Source organism: Empidonax traillii, unplaced genomic scaffold (genome assembly GCF_003031625.1).
Source record: "Empidonax traillii isolate 1590-97213 ecotype Southwest subspecies unplaced genomic scaffold, ASM303162v1 scaffold1398:size116460, whole genome shotgun sequence".
NCBI lineage: Eukaryota > Metazoa > Chordata > Aves > Passeriformes > Tyrannidae > Empidonax > Empidonax traillii.
Genome location: NW_020956591.1, coordinates 87,389 through 109,356, shown reverse-complemented (window position 1 = coordinate 109,356; position 21,968 = coordinate 87,389). Strand labels below are relative to the sequence as shown.

The window sequence follows — 21,968 nt, the reverse complement described above, 5'->3', positions numbered from 1 at the left end:
TGATGAGACACTTCAGGAGTAGTGCTAGATATTTGAAGACTATCTTGAAAATTGAGGACATTCTTGAGGAGCACAAACTTTATTTGCTCGGCTTTAAAGTTTTACTTATTTGCTGCGTGTGAGTGGCTGGGCAGACCTAGCAGGAATTCTTGAAGTATTTTTGTTTTTCATAATACATTATCACCCTTCTTTCTACACTGGTAATATTTCAATCTTAGAGGGGAAGTTCCTGTGAATAATCGTGGCCCACTGTTTCATAACTTGATGATAACAAAATGTATGAATGTACCCTTTAAACGGTAGCAGTGGACAAAATCAGTTTAGCACAATTCCGGGAAACAGAGCAGGTAAGCCATACTTGTAAGCTCTATCTCATCAAGTAATGTGAACACAATTAGGATTGTTGGACGTGACAGACTCAGTCTTGTTTGTCCTTACCTGTTCAATCAAGTCTTGCAAAAAGAAGGACTTGAACCTTGACCTTCCAAGGAAGTGCCATAATAAATATACTGTTTGTTTTTTCAAGTTCCAACTCCTTACTTTCCTTTTGACCTGAAAGTTTATCTTTCCTTGTACAAGAACTTATGCTTTTACTATACAGTTTAGTTGTGATAATGTAGCAAATAAATATCCCCAAAGCACCTTCTTAAAAAGTTGATGACTAATTTACTAGGAAGTAAGAACTTAATGGGATTCTTTTTCTAAAGACGAACAGACTGAGTGTTGATTTCATGCAAACACATGCACAGGCTTTGTCTGTGATGGAAATGGATAAATAAATTATAACTAAGTATATAACTGACCATGTGTGCAGTTGTGTACTGCACCATGCTGTGAAAACCCCGTGAGTAGTCTGTGCCACTTTAGCAATGAATGCTGTCTTAATGAAGATACAAATGAGAGCCTGATTAAGTCATAAGATCAGGCTGGAATAACCAAGTGAGGGGCTTGTTGCAGTTCTCCTTTGCACATTAAAATAGGTAGCTTTGGTTTTGTTTGCTCATGCCCTTAATCTTAAACAATAAAGTACACTTGCTTACTTGTGCTGTGTTAACAGCTAGCATTTGTCACTGGCTTGTGTGTGCTTATCTCTGTAACTTGAGCCAGTCTCTTCTTGGCGGTTGCTGTAAAACAGGGCGGCCAAAGCCGTGTGCATTTGCAGAACTTCCTGGTCTAGGGGGTTGCACGCACCTCCAGATCCCCAAAATACTGGATGCTGTTTTTAGACGTTGTTGTCAAGTATCTTGGTTATCTAAGTAAAAGATGGGCTTTATTTATTTCTTAAAAAAAAAAAAAAAAAAAAAAAAATCATTGCAGCAGTCTTCCACTTCTGAGTATAGAGTTCTCCCAAAACTTACCTTACAATGAAACTCCAAAGTTGGCAGTTATTAAAGGAAGAACTGTGTCACCAAGACACTGTATAAATCCATTGGAATGTCTGTGTGTGTTATGTGCTTACAAATAGCCTGAAATTGAGAGGGAGAGAACAGCCTAACGTCCTTAAAGACAGGCCAACAAGGACAGCCCAAGTTCATAAGCAGTTTAATAGATAAGGACTCTTCATCTTAGGAAAACAATGAGTATGGGTAAGGAAAAGAAGGATCCAAATGCCATTGAATCTTCCAGTTGAACTGACACTCTGAGGACTGAGTCATTGGAGGCTGTGGGTTTGGGGAAAGCACTAGAATTGCCATCTCAGGCATCCATTTATTCACTAGTAGGACAAGCTGCCAGGGTAAATGTACCTGTAAGCATCAGCAGTCAAGTTTCGTGGTAGTCTGATGGTAGTGTCAGGATTTGAACATCTTAAAGGAAGTCGATACCTCTTGCACAACTTTACGATGTCTGATTTCTAAAACTGTACACTCAGCTGCCATCCTACTTCTTCTATAGCTTAGAGCCAAGACTTAAATGCTTAAAATTTATGCTCATTGATTACTTTGTTACTGTAAACTTGTTTGTTACACTGGTGCTTCAGTGTTGAAGCAGTGTGGCAAACAGCCAAGTGGGGAAGGTAAAAACTGATGGTTCATGCCTGTGAAAGCGATACTACTTCCTCAGTCAAACGTACCTGCGTGATTGCTTGCAAACATAACTTGCACGTTATTTCTGCTTAATAGCTTTGGCTTCTAAAATGGCTTTCAGTAAAGCATAGAGATATTGCTTAGCTACCCTGTGGGATGGGTCTGCTTTTTGTTGTTTCTTTCCTTTTTTTTTTTTTTTTTTTTTAATAAACAGAGCACCTTCACAGTGCCAACACTGTTGATACTGTGTGCTCTTAAGCAAGCAATGCTGATAGCATATGAGCTCTTCATGTAATTCACTTCTAGGAGTATGTTGTACTTTTAATGTTATAAATGTTTGGATGAAGTTGTTATAGGAGCTTATCTCACCCTCTCTTAAATAGTTTGAATTAGCTTGGTAGTAGGCTAGTTCACATCAGGATGTGATGTTTCTGAATCTGAACAGAGAGCTCTAAAGCTTACAGTTCTATTTAAATACAGTGTTACCTGAAATTGCATGTTTTCCTAGTCCTTTCTTATGAAGCATGTGTGAGTGACACTGAAGAGCATGTTGGGAGGGATGCCTGGTTGTGGCATGCAGACTGCCTCCTGGATGATGCCATCTCTTCAGGTGTATATGCTGAAAAAATCAGACTTCTGCAATTGTGTTGTGTTCTGGAACATGATCAAGTAAAGTAGTTGTAGTGTAATGCACTGACATATCAAATGCCTTACATGGTTTTCGGTTCCAGTGACTGTGGTAATCATGACCGCATAACATGGTTTTCTACTGGAATGCTGATGCTGCATTTTTTCTGATATCAAAACATATTCAGTTTAATTGGAGCACTTCTAGACTGCCTTCCTGCATGTCTGGGCACACTGTGTCCTTTCAGATTTATTCCCCACCCTGTGTCCCCCTTCATACAGGCTGCACAAGCATAGCTGATGGGTGTGAGTAAATGCTGCGTGATGGTTTGCTTAAAACAATGAAGTTCCAGATGGAGTACCCAGAAAAGTGTAACTTATTAGTGTCCATGTTGTGGCAGTAACACAAATTGACTGGAATTCTTGTAGTAATTTGTCAGCTTGTCGATTGAATTATCTGTTGTAATTGATCTGGTTTCAGTTCCTGTTTACCTAGCACTGAACGGATCACTGTCTCTCTGCCATTTTACAGCAGATCCCTGGACACCCCTTGTTGGTTAGTAGAAGTGAAAAGATCTTGCTCTGAGCCCGGTTCTGCATGTTGTAGTGTATTTCTCCTGGACCTGGAACTGCTGGCAGTAAATTCCTCCTTTTTTTAGGAGAATCCACTTGCCAAACTCCATTCACATTTTTTTTTTCCAAGTGATACTACAGTTACCCCAAACTCTTATATCTATTGAGGAAGGGGAAAGCTTAGAGCTCTGATAGCAAAGACTTTATTCTGCAGTGTACTAGAAGTACACAACTGAAATTTGGCAAGCTGAGCTTTAGTGAAGGCATAAAACAGCTGAACTGTTTTGCACTGCACTGTAGGGTGTTGTGGAGGCCAGGAATTCATAATACTTGATGTAAGACAAAGTCAAAACAAGTTTGGTAGTAGTATTTAGTTTAGAGAATTCCTCAATAGTCATTAGTTGCCAGGGACAGTGTGTTCTCAGCAAGGGCAACTGTTGTGTCTGTGCATCTGCTACGGACCCCCTCCTATGGCAAAACTTGAAACTAAAGAATTTCTCATCACCAGTAAGTGTTTTCATAAGCCTAACGAACATATTGGTATATGCAGAATTACAGAATGTTTGTTGTTGAGGAATAATGTTTATCTAGATTACAAATTTCTGTACACCATAGTTGATCCTTAGGAATACCTCACTTCCTATGCAGGATGTCTTCAGGACTCTGTTGGTATGAAGCTGTTTTTGAGGCTGGTTTACTTGCTCATTAAAGTATTGATTATAAGAGGGAAAATTTGCTTTAAAAAATAGTTGAATCAGTAGTTTATTGCTGTGTGTTCTCTGGTTATATGAAAGTCCACAGCAGTGAGTGAGCAGACTTTTTATATGTACACGTACACCTTGGCATGTGCAACTTGAACATACTTCCTCATTTCTCTCTTTAGTCTCAAAACTGCTTTTATTTTTCTTGGAGCTTCTTCAGCATCAGTTGGATCGAGGCTTACTTAGCTGCCTGTGTTTTAAATTTTGACTTTATTAGCTATGGATATTGTAAGGTAATGTGCCATTCTTTGAATTCTTGGGATCTCAGTCTTGCTAAGTCTTGATATATTGAAGTTGCGTGTTTTCATAGAGAGAAAGCTCTTGAAAGAGGTAGGACTGCTGTTTCAATCTGAGCTAATGCTGAATCAAAATGGAATCTTAACTTTTTGTTGCATGACTAGGTGAGCGAGCTGTGTTAAGGGCTAGTCTCCAGACAAGTACAAACAAGTTTTAATGTGTCAAAACAACAGTGAAAGCAAAGATTGCAGGTATTTTTCAGCAGTTGATTCTGTGATTGACTTAAATTAATGGAAAATTATGCAGAACAGGTTCTTGCCCTGCCTTTAGGGAAGACTTTTGGAAGAACTCTTCAATCTGCCTTAGGTTTTCTAATTGAGGGTGAAAATGAGGGTACTGCAATTGTTTATGCTTTTATGGGGATTGAATAAAAGTGGGTAAGCACAATATCTAGACCAGCCTTGAGTTACCAGGAGATTTTTAGCTATATAAGCCATTTCATCTGCAGGGGTAGGGGGAGACAGGGGCAGAGGAGGGTGTGCTGTCTGATCTCAGTAGCTTTTTGATTTCCATGTTCCATGGTCTTTTTACACTCAGTGTGAATCAGATATTCAAAGTACCTCGTAAAGACAAGGTTGTGGGCCAGAAGCCACTCTGTGTTTGGTTCATAGTGAGCAGGCACATTCCTGCAGTTCTAGAACAGTCCTACTTTGGGTGCTGCTTTTTGTACTCTAAACTTCATGGGCCATGCAGCCAATATGAAAAGCTTTATACTTTTCATTGGTACGAAAAAGGATTTATTTTGAATGTAGTGACTCAAGCTATGTTTTCAGCTGAAAAAAATAAGGTTTAAGGAAAAAAGTGAATTTTGAGTAATGCAAGAACAGATTTTGAATAATGCATTTCACTACTTAGCATGCTGGCTTCATTTTATGCTTTCCAAAGCATTTGCTGATAAGACTTTGTTTTCTTTCTCCTGCTGTGTTTTCCTAAAGTGGCTTATATGGTTTCTGTGAGGCTTTAAACTTATTTGTTAAAGAATAAGTCAAGAGTTGCTTCTCTTCTCACGGCAAACTTGTTTTCCAAAGCAGTCTTTGATTCCATTGTACAAAAATATGATCACAGCATTATTCTACTATGTGCCTAATCAGCATTGCTCTAGCAGAAATCTATTTTTAGTATTATTATCATATTTTCTGATCTTGTAACCTCCTTGACCTGTCTTGGTGTGTTGCATCCAGTATTGTCACCATGGTTCAAACAGTCAAATAACTGCAAACTTTAACTCTATGTGAATTATGAATTATTCTGACCACTCTATTTATTGAATCCTGATGTTCATGTTCTGCTGCTTTCTTCACACCAAATTTCAAATGTCATTACATCAGTATCCTTGTTTGAGGATGCCACACTCTGATGGCTGCATTTTAAGCTAAGCACCGTTGACCTGTTTGCTCCTTGTTTTTGATGGCAAATATCCTTCCTGCTCTTTGGTAGGAGGGTGGAGTCTCATTCCAGATATGTGATAGTGTTCAACACTTGTCCAGTTGTCCTTCTTCAGTTGGGAAGCTGACCTTTGCCAATGAATGCATCCTCAACCAGATTCCCTTGTTGGATCCAGTGAACTTCATCCTGCCTATTTAGGCTTTATTGCTTTGTAAGTGAGCCCCCTTTCTTCCAGATCCTCCACCCCACTGCAACCATATCTTTTAAGTCTGAAGTTCTCCATATCTCTAGTCTCGTTTTTGGTATTAGGAGCCTTTCATATGGAATTGTGCTATGGAGGTCATCCAGCTGCTTTGGACAGTTTGATCTCATTTATGTCCTTGTGGTTTTGGTACCTCTGTGCAGTCTTAATGCTTGCTAGGAACCTGTCACTATATGTTGCAAGGCCTCTACTGTTTTTTGTTTGTTTGTGCATCTCCATCCCGTGCGTGGTCCACTGTCCTCCACCCTCTGTCTGTCCTGCCACCCCCACCTTCCTACAGGGTTTTGGGTGAGGTAATGTGACTCTTCTCTGCTGGAGAGGACGCTGGAATTGTTTCCTCACTTGGGTAGTCGTCTTTATAGCAGATGGAGGCTGCTATATAGGTATGGAATTGCTCTCCAAGTGAGTCTGCAGGGGTCTTGTGCATCTACTGGTTGGCTGCTCCAGTAGCATGTGGGAAGTGTCCTGGTGTACCCCCACGTCATGAACTTCCCTATCCTCTCTTTTTTATCTCAGATATCTTAACTCTTTGAAGACCTTGAGCTGCCTCTGCTATGCATTGCTTCCTCACAAGAACTGCTCTCTGGGGTTATTACTGCTCTGTGCATCGTGGGATAAGCACTGAACTTTCCTTCATTGGGATTCTTATTGTTGCTCCTGTGTTGCTGCTCTTACTTCTGCTGTAGACCTGAACTTATACAGCAGCATTTCACCGTCATTACCACACAGATCTGTATTTCCTGTCCTCACACAAACTTGTGTATAAGAACATAAATGCAACCAGACATGGTCAGACTGAAGACCTGTTTAATGCTGTGAACCATCTGCAGCAGTAACCGGGGCTGAATGCTGAGTGAAGAGTGTAAGATCAGCATGAGCGTGCAGTGATTCTTCTCTGGCTGCTTGCAGCTCAGGACTGAGAGCATCTCGAGTCGGTTTGGTGTTCAATTTTGGGCAGGTTTGTTTGTTTGTTTCTTTTAACATGGCTCTTGCTTGTGTTTGAGCCTGTGTAAGCTTTTGGCTTCCAAGCAGCATGCAGTAAAACGCTTCACAGGTTGACTACACGCTGTATGGGGAACCATGCCCTGTTGTTGGGTACCTGCTATTGAAAGAGGGAAAAATGATGGTTCGTTCTGTCATGTTGTCCTTCCGGTAGCTTTCTTTGTTGAGGAGCCAAATCTTTTGGGTTGTTTTTTTTGCTGGTATGAAAGCCAAGCAAGCCAAATATCTGCGAATTTAACCCTAAAGTTGCACTTGGGTGCAACTGACCAAAGACTTCAAAGTTGGTTGGCAGTCAGAGAAGCAGAAATGGCTTGGGAAGGTAAAAGCGTGTGTGGATGACATCTCTGTAAAATCCTAATTTGCTTAAGAAAATTGGTCATAATGCCTGCCCTTGATTCAAAGGCTAGGAACTTAAATATGTTTACTATCTTAAAATCCTAATTGGCTAATTGTTTTTAATTTCTTTTTAATTCCAGAACATTTGAATCCTCTTTGGAAACATGAAAACAAAGAACTGCTTTTCAAATATTGTTCAGGACAAGTGACACATTCCAGGGAGAAGCTTTAGGTTTGGGGTTTTTTTTGCAAAGTTCAGAAGAATCTGCATTCTCTGGGATTTTAAATAAATGTAAAATGAGAACGGTTTGAAGTTTAGCCTTCAAAATGAATGTTGGGAAGTCAGATGACAAAGCAAAGAATGGCTTCAAGTCTTCCTTACTGATAAGGGATGAAAATGGAAATAACTGTGCACATGACAGAGCTACACCTTCCTCAAAGAATTGTGCCACCAAGATACACAGTAATTCAACTGACCAGAATATAGCGGCTGAGCAAGAAGATGATTTTGAAAATAAGAGTGACTTCAGAAGTATTCTTTTAAAAGAGCAGTGTATTGAAGTACTTGATCTGCAGAAGACACCTGGCAGATACAACTGCACAGGAGCTCTGTTGGGAGAGGCAGATGCTGCATGCAAGTCTTCCATGACTGAAGAGACTTGCATGTGTCCTTTGAACTGTGACTTGAAAGCAACAACAAACTTATTGAAAGGTGATGTTGTTATGGCAAAAACGCAAAATCAGAGTATCAAACACACAGTGCCTTATAGTCAGACTGACTCTAAGTGTGAAGTAACATTTCCTGCTTCAGAGCAGAACGTGCAGTCCCTGATAAATGACGGGGCATGCTGCCACCTGAACACATGGGATGTTACTGATGTTACAGGTGAAACTCTGGGAACTGATCAAAATGATGATATGCATCTGAGAGAAACACTGATCTCTTCTGAAATATGTACAAGACAGAAATTTGATAGAACCAGCTCAGAAAGAACACCTAACTGCACCTCTGCAGGTGTTGAACACTGTCTGAAAAACGCTATCAAGACTGATAAAGAATCACAGGAAACAGAAGCACAGTCTTTAGAACTAGCTGCTGAATGTATAGATTCTTATAGGCGAGATGCATTGTCACCGTGCATTAATATTAATGAAGATGACCAATTGAAATCCTTGCAGGAGAACTCTGACCACGATGAAACGGGAAATTCCAATGCTAAAATGGACGTGGATAGTCTTGTAAATAATGTGCACCTTCTCTCAGTAGATAAAATGTATGTAGAACAAGTATCACAGAAAACCAGTGAACCCTTAACCAAAGAACAGAGTATCTCTGGAAATGCTTCTCTTCAGGATATGCACAACACCCCTTCTGTATCTTGCAGTGTACCAAAATTAAAGAGGACTGCTATACCTGACCTGAAATGTGAAGCAACTTTTGTGGTCTTCAGTCCTATGGCTGATGAAAGTGCTTCTGCTCTATGTACTTCAACCCCTAAAGAGCGATCAAAAAACAGAACTTTTTCTGTTTCAGCTTTGGAAGAACTTGGAGACAAGTCTCCTAAACTAAGACCAAATGAGGCATTTATAGCAGGACATAAGAAAAGGACTGTGCTTAGAGCTAGTTCAGATCAAACTGTAAGAAAACCAGTGGGCAGGTCTCCTGTTGTGTCAGCAATAACCAAAGCGAAAAAATCGGAGATTGTTAGTTTTCCCAAACCTGATTTCAAAAATGTGAAGCCAAAGGTTGTGTCTAGACCTGTGCTACAGTCAAGAGACAGTGCAGCATTAAAACAGTCTCCCCAGTCCTCCCAGCTATCAGCTGTCTCCTCACCTTCACGGGTTGCTTCCCCAAGGCAATTATCCTCTGTAAAAGTGCTGAAAAAGACAGTAGATCTAGCTAAAGATTCAAAAGTGGAATTGCCTGTAAATAAGCCCCATAAGCTACATCTTAACAAACGCCTCTTCACTAGCCAAGTTGTACATGCCACAACACCTCCCAGGAACGCTTCCCACAAGGCTTCAAAGACACCTGCATTAAAGCAAAGTCCTGAAGACACTGACAAAGCAAACACTACCCATTCGGTGTGCTCCTTGGGTTCTGCTGCGTTTCCAACATGCGTAGAGAGCTCAGAAGAGATGCTAAATGATAAAATGGAAACTTCAGACTCGTTAATGCAGCCTTGTGCTCAACATATTGACCCAACTGGAGGTGAAAAAGAGCAAAGCAGCAATATGGGAGTGCTTCTGGAAGTGACCTTGGTAAAAGATGTGGCAAATGAAACATTTGACATGCACTCTGTTCCTTTGGTAAGTTTTTATCCCTTTCATACTTTACTGTCTGTTTGGTACACTTGGAAAAAGGAAATTTGTCATTGCACAGTGCTGAATGGAAATTGTGGAATGGGCTTTGTGTCTACAAATGTAACTGTAATGTTCATTTCTCAGGTTGATTTTCTCTGTTGATTTTCCTAATAAAGGAAATGAAGAAATACTGCTTTACTTTAAACTGGTTGCACTTGGCCTCAACTGTGATTTAGTGTCCTTCTATCTTCATCTTATTTCATGATGTAAAATTTGTTTTTTTAGTAAAGTCTTTTACAGACAATGCAGTTGGTGCATGATGTCTGATGAAAGCAAACAAGTCCCAATTTAGTCAAACTTGTAAAATTTCATAGCATAACTTGGTGAGGTTTTCTAAATATAGCTTTTCATATCCACATTTTTCAAGATAATTCTAGTGGTGCTATAACTTTAAATAGACATTAAAGATAAATTGCTGTTTTCAGTATTTTCTCTTCCTTCCAAATGTGCTTTAGAACTAAATTACATTTTTTGAAATTACTTATGTAAATGTTGTGCATATGTTAACAGTAACATTAAGTCAAAACCCAAAGACCAGTGAGTTGGTGAAACATTTTATTTCACTGTCTGCTTTGAATAATTTTGGAGTTTGTTTGTTTGAAGTAGAACCAGGGCTCATTAGAATAGTTAGGAGTAGCCAGGAAATATTTCTCATGCAGAGGGCATATACCTGGTTTTAGGCAGTCAGCCAGCTGGAAGGTGTAAACTTCCTGGCCGGGAGGTATGCATGTGCTGGTTGGTTGGGAAATACTTCTGGATGAGTCAGCTGCCTGTCAGGAGAAACGTGCTGCTTTCAAATACTCTTGAAAGAAGGATAAAAGAAAAGGAACGGTGGGAAAGAAGGGGCAGAGCGTTGGAGTTGGGTTGCCCAAGATCTCAGGATGTATGGTGGGGACACAGAGTTGGAGTCTTGGTGCTGTGTGGAATTTCTCCTGTTGCTGATTTGTGGGTTCAACAGCTTTTGTTAAATTGGTGAAATGGAGGCAGCAGCTGTTAATGGTAAAACTGGTGTTGTCTGACTTTTTGACAGGCTTTCCTGATTTGCTAGAAAAATTCCAGTAAAACTCAGTATATGGAGGAAGCTCTTAGGTAAAACAGAAGCAGCTATCCATTTTTGAAACATTACACCCAAAATTAATAAATAATACTATTTATTAGAGTAAATAATCTAACTTGAAAACCTAAATAAGCATGAAATCAAGAATGGTCTGTTTTAATTCTGAAGTCTTTAAGAGCTTGGATTCTGCTTCAATCCTTATTTTTGGTACTGAGGGTTGAAGAGAATGCTTTTCATTTATCCCATTGTCCATATGGAAACCTTTGTGATATTAATTGTTCTGCTTGTACCTGGAAAAACAATAGAGCAATTTCTATCAATGATATACAGCAGACAGATCAGATCAGCTGGACTAAACTTAGTAAGTGGTCTTCTGAAAACTATAGATTAACATCTGAAAATGAAGATGAGGATTGGAGTCAAAAGTGTAAAGTGCAGCATATTGGCTTGAGTCACAGAAAAACATATAAACAGCTGTGCAGTCTTACGAGTTTGCCTTTATAGGTTTGACTGTACATCAAGAGTGGTCATGAATTAGTGCAAGCATAAACTGTAGCAAGGATTCTGTATGAAATGGAGATGTTCCATACATATAAATCAGTTATTTTAAACCTGTCCCGTGTCCACTCCTGAATTTATTTTAATCTGTGGAACCTCAATGTAAAAAATGTTAACCTTTTTCTCTGTTGTGACACAAGACTTAGATCATGAGACTCAGTAATGGCTGTGACATTTCAAGTAGCACAGGACAACTAACTTCTCAGGGTATTAATGTGTATAGCTTGTTGGCAAAGAACTTGAGACTAGGTGTAGTCATGTAATGGAATTGCTTAATTAGAGTTTGGGGAGGAAGAGGAAGGAATTCCGATGTAACATTACCTCTGGAACCTCTTTTTAGTGTGTTTGTCATTACTAGTGATTAGCTTCAAACTGACAGGTTTGTGTTGCTGAAGGCCATTTAGGAGATGATTCTTGAGGTTCTGAACTGCAGATGGGGACAGTGTGATGGAGACTAACTAAGCATATCCCATACCTGGGTGGTCAGTATTTCATTACAGATGCTGCAAAGGGAGATCTTCAGTTTCTCACAGTGGTGGTGAGTGAGATGTATTGTTACTGGCTTTTTGGTTTCTATTTTTTTCTTAAAACAGATGCCTTCTGTGAAAGATGGGACAACGCAAGGGAAAAACATACCAAAGAAAGACCCAGTCACACTACAGAGTGTATCCACTCCCAAGGATAGAATGGTGCCATCTGTGTTGTCCTTGAAGAGAGGATGTAAAAGTAAAACTACCAGCACTGTTAAAACACCTTCTCACAAGGAAGCTCCTTTGTCAGCGAGCTCCGGTAAGAGAATTTTTCACTGGAATATTACCACTTAACCACTTTCTTAAAATGAAGGTATCATATTTAATGTACTTTCTGACAGAACTTCTAGAATGAGACAGAGATGTATTTTTCGTGCTAAATACAGTTCTGTTTAAATTGTAAATTGCAGGGTATGGGGGCAAAAAAAAGGCAGGTTACACCTCATAACAATTTCGTCTTGTAAAGAATGTGTTTGCGAGGATGTGGTGCTACTAGAAGAATCGATATTTAAATATTTATAGTTTGGTTATATAATAGTACTTTGCTAAATTACAACTAAAATTATTTGAAAGAGAAGAGGAGAAAATACAGAACTCAGGATCAAAGCTCGTACAATAAGCAACTGTATTCTATTCCAGTGGGAATGAGCCCTTATTTCAGGTCATAATATACTTTGTTCAACCTAATTTTAATACAACTCTTTCTAGAAAAGGGAGAGCATAATTGAAGGAGAGACTACTGTTTGAGCTGCTAATTAATCTCAAACTGATTAATACCAAGGGCAGGGAGGAATCTCGCATCTAGTCTGTAGGCTGCAGCTCAAATCTCATGACTGGAAACTGTGTTCTGTAACTGCAGAGATTCAGAAGTCCTCTTGTAGGTTATGTGCTTTTTTTAGCTTTTTTTTTTTTTTTTTAAGCAAGTGTGGCAGTGTAACTAGCTGCAAAGGTAGCCTGGCTATAAATGGCTACACTACAATGCACTGTAATTTGGAAAGTGTACATACCCATTTGTACCCAGTAAAACTTGTTTGTTTTTTTTTTTTTTGTAACCCACTCAATCTAAGATTTTAAACCAATCCAAAATACCCTTCTTAATTATATACAGTAGTAAAGTGTGATAAAATCTGTATTCATAGTCCTTTATAGGATGAGTCCCTGAAAAAATGTGGCATAGTCCATTCTCTGACTTGAGGCTTGCTGATGTGAGGCACTTGCTCAGTGAACTAGGTACCAAACTGTAAGCTACCCATTTCTTGGAAAACTCACCACCTCTCTAAATACCACCACAGAGCTTTCCTGTCTGTAGTTATGGCTTCAGAAGAAATGATATGGATATAGATCTAGATGTATATTTTTCCTTTAGGTTATTAATCCAGATTAGATTTATGACATGGTCATTAGAAATAAATGTAAGCATTTATAAGACTAACTTCTTCATTTCATGAAAAAAAAATTTAACAAAATTAGATGCACTTGCAGAAGAAGCAGAAGTCATTTGCTGTTGAAAATGAAAACCTTTACTCCCCAGGGTTTTTTTTAAGCTAATTCTGTCACTCCGTAACTCATTTATTGTATGTTGAAATTACAGTAGTCCGTAGAATATTTTCCAATTTTTTCCTATTGGAAAAAGGCTACTTTAGTTACAAGCATGAAGCAGCACCCTAACATTTCAAACTTGTTCTATAATCTGATGAGACTGGAACTTTAATGCTGCATGTGAGAAGAAACGTTTGGGGTTTTTTTTTCTCCATGCCCTTTCTACAGCCCCCTGTTCTAGCCCACAGTTCCTAGCACACCTTGCCCTTCATTGTGCTTATGCAGTGTTTTGGTGCTACAAAGTAGAATTTGATGTGTTAAATTATAACATGTTAACTTCCCTATCCCTTACCAAGGGAATTTTTAAACATGGTTCATTGCTGCTTTATAAACATTGTACAGATGCAAATCAGACGGACATGGGGGAAGCTCCTGGCAGTTTCTCACAGAAGCGCTGTAGCCTCCTGAGCCCAAGACCTGTCCACACAAACCCAATACACTGCCCAACATGGATCACCTGCATTGGGGGTCACCAGGTCTCTACCTAACATGGGTCACTGTGGATAATCCAAAGTTGATCCTCTGATGGGTGATGAAGTTGGAGCAGCGGACGAAGTCCTGAAGGTGGGGCACTTGTAGGGCTTCCCTTCCCGATGAGTCTGTTGATGTCTGATCAAGGTAAAGCTCTGGTTGAAGCTCTTCCCACACTGGGAACACTTGTAGGGCCTCTCTCCTGTGTGCGTCCACTGATGCCTGACGAGATGAGAACTGTTCCGAAACCTCTTCCCACACTCGGGACACTCATAGGGCCTCTCCTCCGTGTGTGTCCTCTGATGCCTGTTGGCAATTGAGCTGCTCCGAAACCTCTTCCCACACTCGGGACACTCGTAGGGCTTCTCCCCAGTGTGGACACGATGATGGATTACAAGGTCAGCGCTGCGGACGAAGCTCTTCCCACAGTCGGGACACTTGTAGGGTCGTTCCCCAGTGTGCAGGCGCTGGTGGGTGATGAGGTTGGAGCTTTGGCTGAAGCTCTTCGCACATTCAAAGCACTTGTAAGGCCGTTCCCCTGTGTGCACCCGGTGGTGGGCAGCAAAGGTGAAGCTATCACTGAAGCTCTTCCCACATTCATGACACTCATAGAGTCCTTCCCCAGTGTGGATGCTCTGGTGGCGAATCAGGTGGAAGCTCTGGCTGAAGCTCTTCCCACATTCCAAGCACTTGAAGGGCTTCTCCACTCTGTGAAGCCGCTGGGGGACTGCCAGGTCAGAGCTCTGGCTGAAGCTCCGTCTGCCTTCCTGGCAAAGGGTGGGTCTTTCCTCCTCAGAACACTGTGGGCTGGGTTTGGAGCTGCTCCCTGTGAGGTATGCTTGGGGCTTTTCCTCCCCATTGGCTTCTTGCACAGTGGAGCCATTCAAAACGGCCTCTTCCACGAGGTTCTGACAGGCGGATTTGTCCTCCATGGTCTCTGCCTTCAGCTCATTGCCTGGGGAGGAACAAACGAGAAAAAGGAAGAATGAAAGAAATGGAACCAGGAGAGGAAGGAAAAAAGAAGAGGAAGGGGATTTGCCTTGGTACCAGAGGGAAGGAGATTCCCCCTCCTGCCAAATCCGTCCCCAGCAGCGTGGCATCAGCAGCAGGGTTATCCTGCAGGCAGGGGTGATGCTTGGCTGGAAGATGAAGGAGAAGAGAGGGGGAAAGGTGGAGTGACTTCCTCCTCACCTACCTGGGTGTCCTGTAGCATCTTCCTTTTCCTCCCAGCCTCCTCATCTGGCCAAGGTTTGGGAATGAGAAATCCTGTTTTGGGGGGGAAAACATCATAGTGTGATTGCATTACGTTGCCCAAATCCATCTCTAGAAGTCACCAGGCATCTTGTGTCCCTGAAAACCTCCAAAAAGTCAAGACTCAGCCCCAGAAAACCCTCTCAGGAGTTCCCCCCTCTCTGGTCTCTCAACTTCGGGCTTCTGGGGGTTCTCTTGTCTGGGCTGCTGGGGGTTCCGTGTGTATTGGGCGTGCCGGCTCTCCGGGGTCCCTGCCTTCTCCAGGCTGCTGGTGGTCTCTTGAATATCGGGGGTGTCTCCTCTATGGGGTCTCACTTAGCGATTCCGGGGGTTTCAGGGCTCCCCTCTCCCTGGACTCTGTGTTTCGCTATTCTAGGTTCCCTGGGGACCTCCATCTCTGGAGTTCCCCCCTCTGCAGGCTGCTGGGAGTCCCGGAAATCCCAAGACCTCTCTCCAGACTCCCCCTTCTCCGTACTCCCCCTACCTCCGGGCTGTCGAGGGTCTCCCAGCTCTGGTAGCGCCTTTCTCTGCTCTCTTGACTCTGGGGGTCCCGGAGTTCCTACCCAACCCAGCTCTCCTCGTGGGTCCCAAAACCCGTTGTGTGTGTATCCCCCACCTGCCGCCTGTCGTGGGCTGACAGTGGAGGCGGCGGTGCCTGACCCAAGAAGAGCAACCCCCCCCCCCGCGGTGAGCGAACCTACATCCCTCCGCCCAGCGCCAGGGCTCTGCCGGCAGCCGCCACCGGCAGCGCCCCCCCGAAAAAAACCACCTCCCAGGGACCCTCCAGTATCTTCTTAAGGGGCATCCGAGGCTCACCTTTGGAGTACTGCAAGATCCAAAGATACCCTGCCCCCAGAAAAACCCTGGGACCCCCCCCAAGATATTTGTGGCAAGCTCCTCGTCCCCAGTCACCTGTGGGATGCTGGGGGGCAATGCTCCCGGGGACGGGGGCTTGCGCATTCAGCGAGTGGTGGACTCGTGAACTTCCTCCTTTTCGTTCTCCTCCTCTTCCTGGTCGTCCTCCTTTATCCCTCCTCCTCCCGCTCCTCCTCCTGCTACACCGCTCCTCCTTCATCCCTCCTCCTCCTCCTCTCCAGGCAACCCTGGGCGTGTGTACAGACTGGGATACGAGAGGCTGGAGAGCAGCTGCGGGAAGGGACCTGGGGGTCCTGATCGACAGCAAGTTGAATATGAGTCAGCAGTGCCCTGGCAGCCGGGAGGGCCAACTGTGTCCTAGGGGGCATCAGGCAAAAGCATCGCCAGCCGGTCGAGGGAAGTGATTGTCCCACTCTGCTCTGCACTGGAGCGACCTCACCTCGAGTCCTGGGAACCACAGTATAAAAAAAACACAATATAAAAAAAGCCATTAGAGGGCGTCCAGAGGAGACCACGACGATGGGGAGGAGTCTGGAGGGAAAGCCTTAGGAAAGGCTGAGGGCATTAGGTTTGTTCAGCCTGGAGAAGAGAAGACTGAGGGAAGACCTCATTGCAGTCTTCAGTATCTTCTCAAGGGGCAGTGGAGGGACAGGTAGTGATCTCTTTACTCTCATCACCGGTGATAGGATTCGAGGAAATAGCTGGAGCTGACTTGGGGAGGTTTAGGTTGGATATCAGAAAAAGTTTCTTCCTCCAGAGGGTGGTTGAGCATTGGAACAGGCTCTCCAGGGAAGTGGTCACAGCACCAAGCCTGTCTGAGTTCAAGAAGTGTTTGGACAATGTTCTCAAGCATATGGTGGGATTCCTAGAGTGTCCTGCTACAAAAGCCCCACTGTACTATATGACCACACCTTTTAGGTAAAATCCCATCTACTGCTGCCTACCTTGTCTGTTTATGTTTTTGAAATAAAACTGTACATACACTTACTGTGACCAAGTGGCAGTTTGTAAACCAAACCCAGTTATCTGTTCAAGCTAAAGCATTCCTGGCAGGAATAACTATTTTTTTTTTTTCCAGTTGAACACTCTGGTATTAAAGTTTAGCCCATCCAGATAAATCATTCAGTAGCTGCACAGTTGTTTGCTATTGGGATTTTGTCAGACTATAGACAGACTAGCTAAATCCAGAATGGAAAGGATTTATGAAGGTCAACTAGTCCAGCCCCCCTGCCTGTAACTGGGTCAGCACTGAATTCAGACTAGGTTGTTCAGGCATTTGTCACATTGAGTCTTAAAAATATCCAAATCTTAACAGATTTGTTTCTTCCTGAGATACCAACATATATGCAGCTATTTCTTAACCAGTTATTATCTGTATTTAGATCACTGGGCAGCAGAAGTTGGTGTAGTGAGCCCATTAAATACTCTGAACAAGACAAGTGATAGCATAACTCTGTCATCATGTGTGTACAGAGTGACAGAGGGAGAGAAGCAGTGCATCTGTCCAAAATGTACTAGTGTATGTATTATTCTCAGAATAATAAAGAGCCTGTGAGCAGTGGATTGTGTCATACATGGCTGTTTTGAGTGGGAAGCAGGGAACTCCCCTACAACCAAGAAAGAAAAGAAGAAATGCCATGTATAAAACACCAGTTATAAGATCCTTGAAACTTGTCAGGAGTTGAGATTTTGGTGATTTTTTTTTCCACTTGTAAAACTCAAGTTTTGAGTGGTAACTAACCAATAGGAAGCATGATTTCTAAGGAAATTTCCTGATTTTCTCTTTAACAGGAGATGGTAAAAGGAGAGCAGAACTCATAACTCAAACATATTTTTGTGTGGTTATTTGCAGAACATGTTAAGCTAGAAATAACCAGTTTTTTCAAAATGGCTGCTGAGCACTCTTCACCAGTATTGGTGTATCTTACCCAGGACCTGGAGTTTTTAATGACTTAGAAATTGGTTGTCTAAAAGGCAAGCCCACCTTGATTTGATGTACTGAAGTGATTTGTGAAATGGCAAAGCCTCATTTCTGCAGCACATCTGGAAATCAGGTCATAGTTGCAAGCTATTAAAATGATTTCTGTAACTATTTGTCTCTGTTACTCCATTAGAGAGGATGACATAGTCATTCTAAAACAAAAATCTAATTCTCTACAGCAACTTTTCCATCGTAGTGTGAGTGGACTTCTTTGTAGTACTGGATGACAGGTGGTATGTCTTTGTTTTCTGTTAGTGAAAATGCTTGTTAGATTTCAAGATGCAGAGTAAGACATTTGAGTTACCTGGTTTTTAGTGGACTGTGTGTGTAATTCTGAAGCTGTGATAGAGGACTTTGAATTAGTCTTGAAATGAAAGCAACTGTTGTTTTTGTTCCCAGAAAACCACCTAGTTCTGTGTAACCATAAGCACTGTGGAGGAGTAATAGCCTGATAACAGTTGAGGTATTATGGTTGGGGAAGTCATGTCTTTGCCTCACTTGAAGGGAGGAGTGGAAGGGGACTGGAGAAGTCAAGGAGCTTTGGTGATCCCATGGAACATCACTCCAAGATCTACTGTCAGCCTGCCCCAGCAAATGTACATGACCATCCATGCAGTTCAACAGAAGCACTGTGACTGTTTCAGCCACAGCAAATTGTTTGTGTTTGAACAGCATAAAATAGAAATATAAATTATTTACTGTAGATCTAAAAGTGTATATATACAACCTGCCTATATGTATGTAAGGTTTTACCTGCAAGATTTTTTTATGTGCTATAACTTCATCCTTAAAAACTTCTGCCTTGAAATTATACCCTTACCTTATTTTTTTTTTCACTCTAAGAAATTTCATGATGTCTTAGCTATGACAGCTCTGTCAAGCCTTATTTGTAATTTAAACTCTTTGGGAATGTGAAAGCATCAATAATATTCCTTACTTTTGATGGTAAAGACTTCCAGAAATCAATGGAAACCATGTAAATAATTTTTGTAACAAAAATATAATTTACTACCTGACAGGGTTTTTTATATTTTGGGTACCCTTTTATCTCTGATTTAAGTCACAGATATCCCTTTAGCTTTACTATCCCTGTGCTTTATTTACCATTTTCATTAATTTAATCCAGTGGCACTATCTCTTTCTCTTGTAGTATTTTCATAGCATTTAACCAGAGTAATGAAAGCTTGGGTAGAGAGAAGCTTGAGAGGATGAATTCTGTGTTTCCTTAAAGATTTTGGACAAATCTACATATTCTCCGTATAAAAAGTTGATCATGCTGAAGGACTTTTCCTGTGTTCCGCAACTATTTGTAGTGTGGGAAAAATAATTTCCCATATGCTATAGAACATGTGTTAAAGTTGTATTAGACCACAGCAGGTTTAGTGATACTCTGAAATTATTTTGTTGCTCATAATTGTTAAATTCTTGCAGCTGAATTTTGGCTTCATTTTACACTTAAATGTGTAATTGAGAGAAGCTTCCAAAGTTAAAACCAGAACAGCAGTGACAGATTGCAACTCAGTTGGTTATTGACTGTTATTGCTGTTTATTGCACGAAGACAGGCTTTTCAGATGGAAAATTGAAACCAAATGGCTTCAATCAGTTTTCATACAGCTGGAAACATATATAAACTTGGTAATTCAGGACTTTCTGGTATAGCCTTTCACAACACTTGTGAAGCAGAACCATAAGAATGTAGTTCCAGTAAGCATTCCCACAATCCTTGAGTCTTCGTTCTGATATTGAACCAGGAGCTAACCCAAATATAGTTATTGCAAATAATTTTTCAGCTTGTATCATTCTTGCTATCTACCATGTGACTTTTTAAAGTTGTATTGACATGCTGCCAAGAGGAAACAAAATATTTTAAAAGGCAAGCATAACTTCCATGTTCTTGGACTGAAACAGTCAGGACTTGCCTCAAAATCCTGGAGTAGACTTGTAATGGTCTCCATATAATTTCTCATAAACAAATCTGGAATGCACCAGGGTCTGCAAATAAGGTTTAAAATTTAGTTTGAGCCAGACTTTTTATGCTTTTCTTTTGCAGAGCAGCCAGCTTCTTTTACGGGTCCTAAAAGCAGGTTCCTCCTATGCTGACTGATCCAAGATCATTATTTGTCCTTCTTAGCCCAAATTATTTGGTCCCTGTTTCCCTTTCTTTAATGCATCTGTAGGGCTTCATTACTCTAATTAAACCCTGTCTTAAAAGTGACCTTAAAACTCGCATATTCCCATTCAGAGGTGTGGGAAGGAGATGATACACAGGTCTCCACGGAGCATAAGGTCTGTAGTTAATAGTATGACACTATAGTTTATCATCCCTCTTCTGTTGTGTCTGCCCAGGCGGCTCCACTGTATAGCTTTATCTCATAACCTGTTATCATTTAATTTGCAGTATAAACTGGGGGAAAACTTACTCAGTGTATCCAAAAGGACTTTTGTCCAGTTGATGAGTTTGTGAGAATTCAGAAAATGGCACTAGTTGTGAGGGCCTAGAAGTATTTTTCTGGTTGCTTGAGTTGGAATTGCTGGTAATGTTTCCAGTCCACTTTGCCCTCACTTCCTGGAATGGTTTGCTGGAAGCTGCCTGGAGCAATATATAACCTTGTGCCAAATACTGACCTCTAAGCCCCTGCCCCAGGTGTTGGTCATTCAGCTGCAGAATGGTCAATTCATAATTTGAAGCCTGAAAGAAAACATAAAATGATGTAATCTGAATTCAGCTTTGTCAATTTGACAACATGCACTAGCAGAAAAACTTAATATAACTTTGACACCTGTTTTCTTCTATTACTTTTCAGTAACAAGGAGCTCTTACCATGGGATAGATGCTGCTTGTGTTTTTGCAAGCCATAGGGTTCATCATAAAAATGGCCATTTGGAATAAAATACTTCCTGTTTAGCTTTGTAAGTAAAATTCACCGTGAGAAACAAGTATGTGATAATATGGGATATGCTGCAATGAATGATTTCAAAGCAAATTGGTTGATTTACCTCTCGATAATTTGTATGTGGTTCTGTGAGTTTTACTGGGGTAGGGAAGAAGAGGGGCAGTTGGAAACATTTGAGGATGAACTTAAATTATTTATATTCCCAAGTTCATGGTATTTCAGATATTCTCCTGGCTTCTAGCTTCCAGAAGGGAGCATTTCATCCTGTCAGCTTTGTTTATGGTGCCATCCCTGATCTTACTTGGGGAGTTAAAGTTTTCACTCACGTTCCCAGACTTTTTACAGGCGATTTTGTGACTAGCCCCACTGAAGTTTTAATGTGTTGTACCTGTAGCAAGAAGCATGACTGTACTTGCAGAGACTGATTCTAACAGTCAATATATCAACGCTATCAGAAATGTGGATGTATTTATAAGAACATTCTCCTTTAGGAGGGAGGTGTGCAGTAACTTCCCTGCAGGGGAATTTCTTGGTACCTAGTCATTTACTTGCAAGGACATGCTGGTGCGTCTTAAGTAGCTCTTCACTTGTACTGTTTAGTTCTGAATTCTCTCAGGGTAGAGGTAAAGGAGGAGAGAAATAGGTATAATTACCTTTCAGAAGAAACTTGTATTTGTTTTGGTACAGTGAGGTTCCTCTTTCATTCGAGGAACTCCTGTGACAGAAAACTTAAAAGATTTGTAGGTAACAAAAGCTGCAATTTATCAAACAAATTTCAGTGCCTCACATCAAGGGGTTTGTGGCTTGAAGAGTTGGACAGTAATGAAAGCATAATTGGGTGGGGTTGATGGTCTTCTTTTGCTTGCCTCAACTTTCCTTGTAGTTATATTGATTTGACTTCTTGTGCCCAGTACTCCTAAACAGACAGAACTTTCCAATAGCTGTGTTTAAGCTAGTGGTTGGGGTTGCTTTGTTTAAGTCAGGTTGCAAACAGCTAAGGACAGTCTCCTGGCAAAGCCAGAGAGAGCAAGCTTTGCCACCACTGTGCAGCTGGCCTGGGAAGCTGATGTAAAGCTACCTGCTGTCCAGAGACTGCCTCTGCCTGGGGTCATAGGAGG

General features: G+C 41.4%; 2 protein-coding genes across 8 annotated transcripts in view; one reads left to right on the top strand and one right to left on the bottom strand.

Annotated features, from left to right (window-relative positions):
- The first annotated feature begins 7,408 nt into the window (after positions 1 to 7,408).
- MTUS1 (microtubule associated scaffold protein 1) overlaps positions 7,409 to 21,968 on the top strand; it is a 91,081-nt gene continuing 76,521 nt past the window's right edge. For all 4 annotated transcript variants that reach the window (XM_027907078.1, XM_027907077.1, XM_027907080.1 and 1 more), the window contains exons 1-2: positions 7,409 to 9,578; positions 11,841 to 12,036. In XM_027907078.1, the coding sequence (XP_027762879.1) occupies positions 7,596 to 9,578; positions 11,841 to 12,036 (2,179 nt within the window). In that variant the 5' untranslated portion in view covers positions 7,409 to 7,595. The remainder of the gene's footprint in view (positions 9,579 to 11,840; positions 12,037 to 21,968) is intronic.
- Positions 12,282 to 16,041, bottom strand: LOC114069947 (gastrula zinc finger protein XlCGF49.1-like). Of its 4 annotated transcripts, none has more exons than XM_027907090.1 (4): positions 16,011 to 16,041; positions 15,043 to 15,113; positions 14,470 to 14,802; positions 12,282 to 14,385 (listed from the first exon to the last, which is right to left on the bottom strand). In XM_027907090.1, the coding sequence occupies exons 3-4, from the start codon at positions 14,777 to 14,779 to the stop codon at positions 13,871 to 13,873; spliced, it is 825 nt and encodes a 274-aa protein (XP_027762891.1). In that variant the 5' UTR covers positions 14,780 to 14,802; positions 15,043 to 15,113; positions 16,011 to 16,041; the 3' UTR covers positions 12,282 to 13,870. The 4 variants fall into 4 exon arrangements, with proteins under 4 accessions (XP_027762891.1, XP_027762890.1, XP_027762888.1 ...); XM_027907089.1 differs by having other exon boundaries at positions 12,282 to 14,718; positions 14,752 to 14,802; XM_027907087.1 differs by having other exon boundaries at positions 12,282 to 14,802.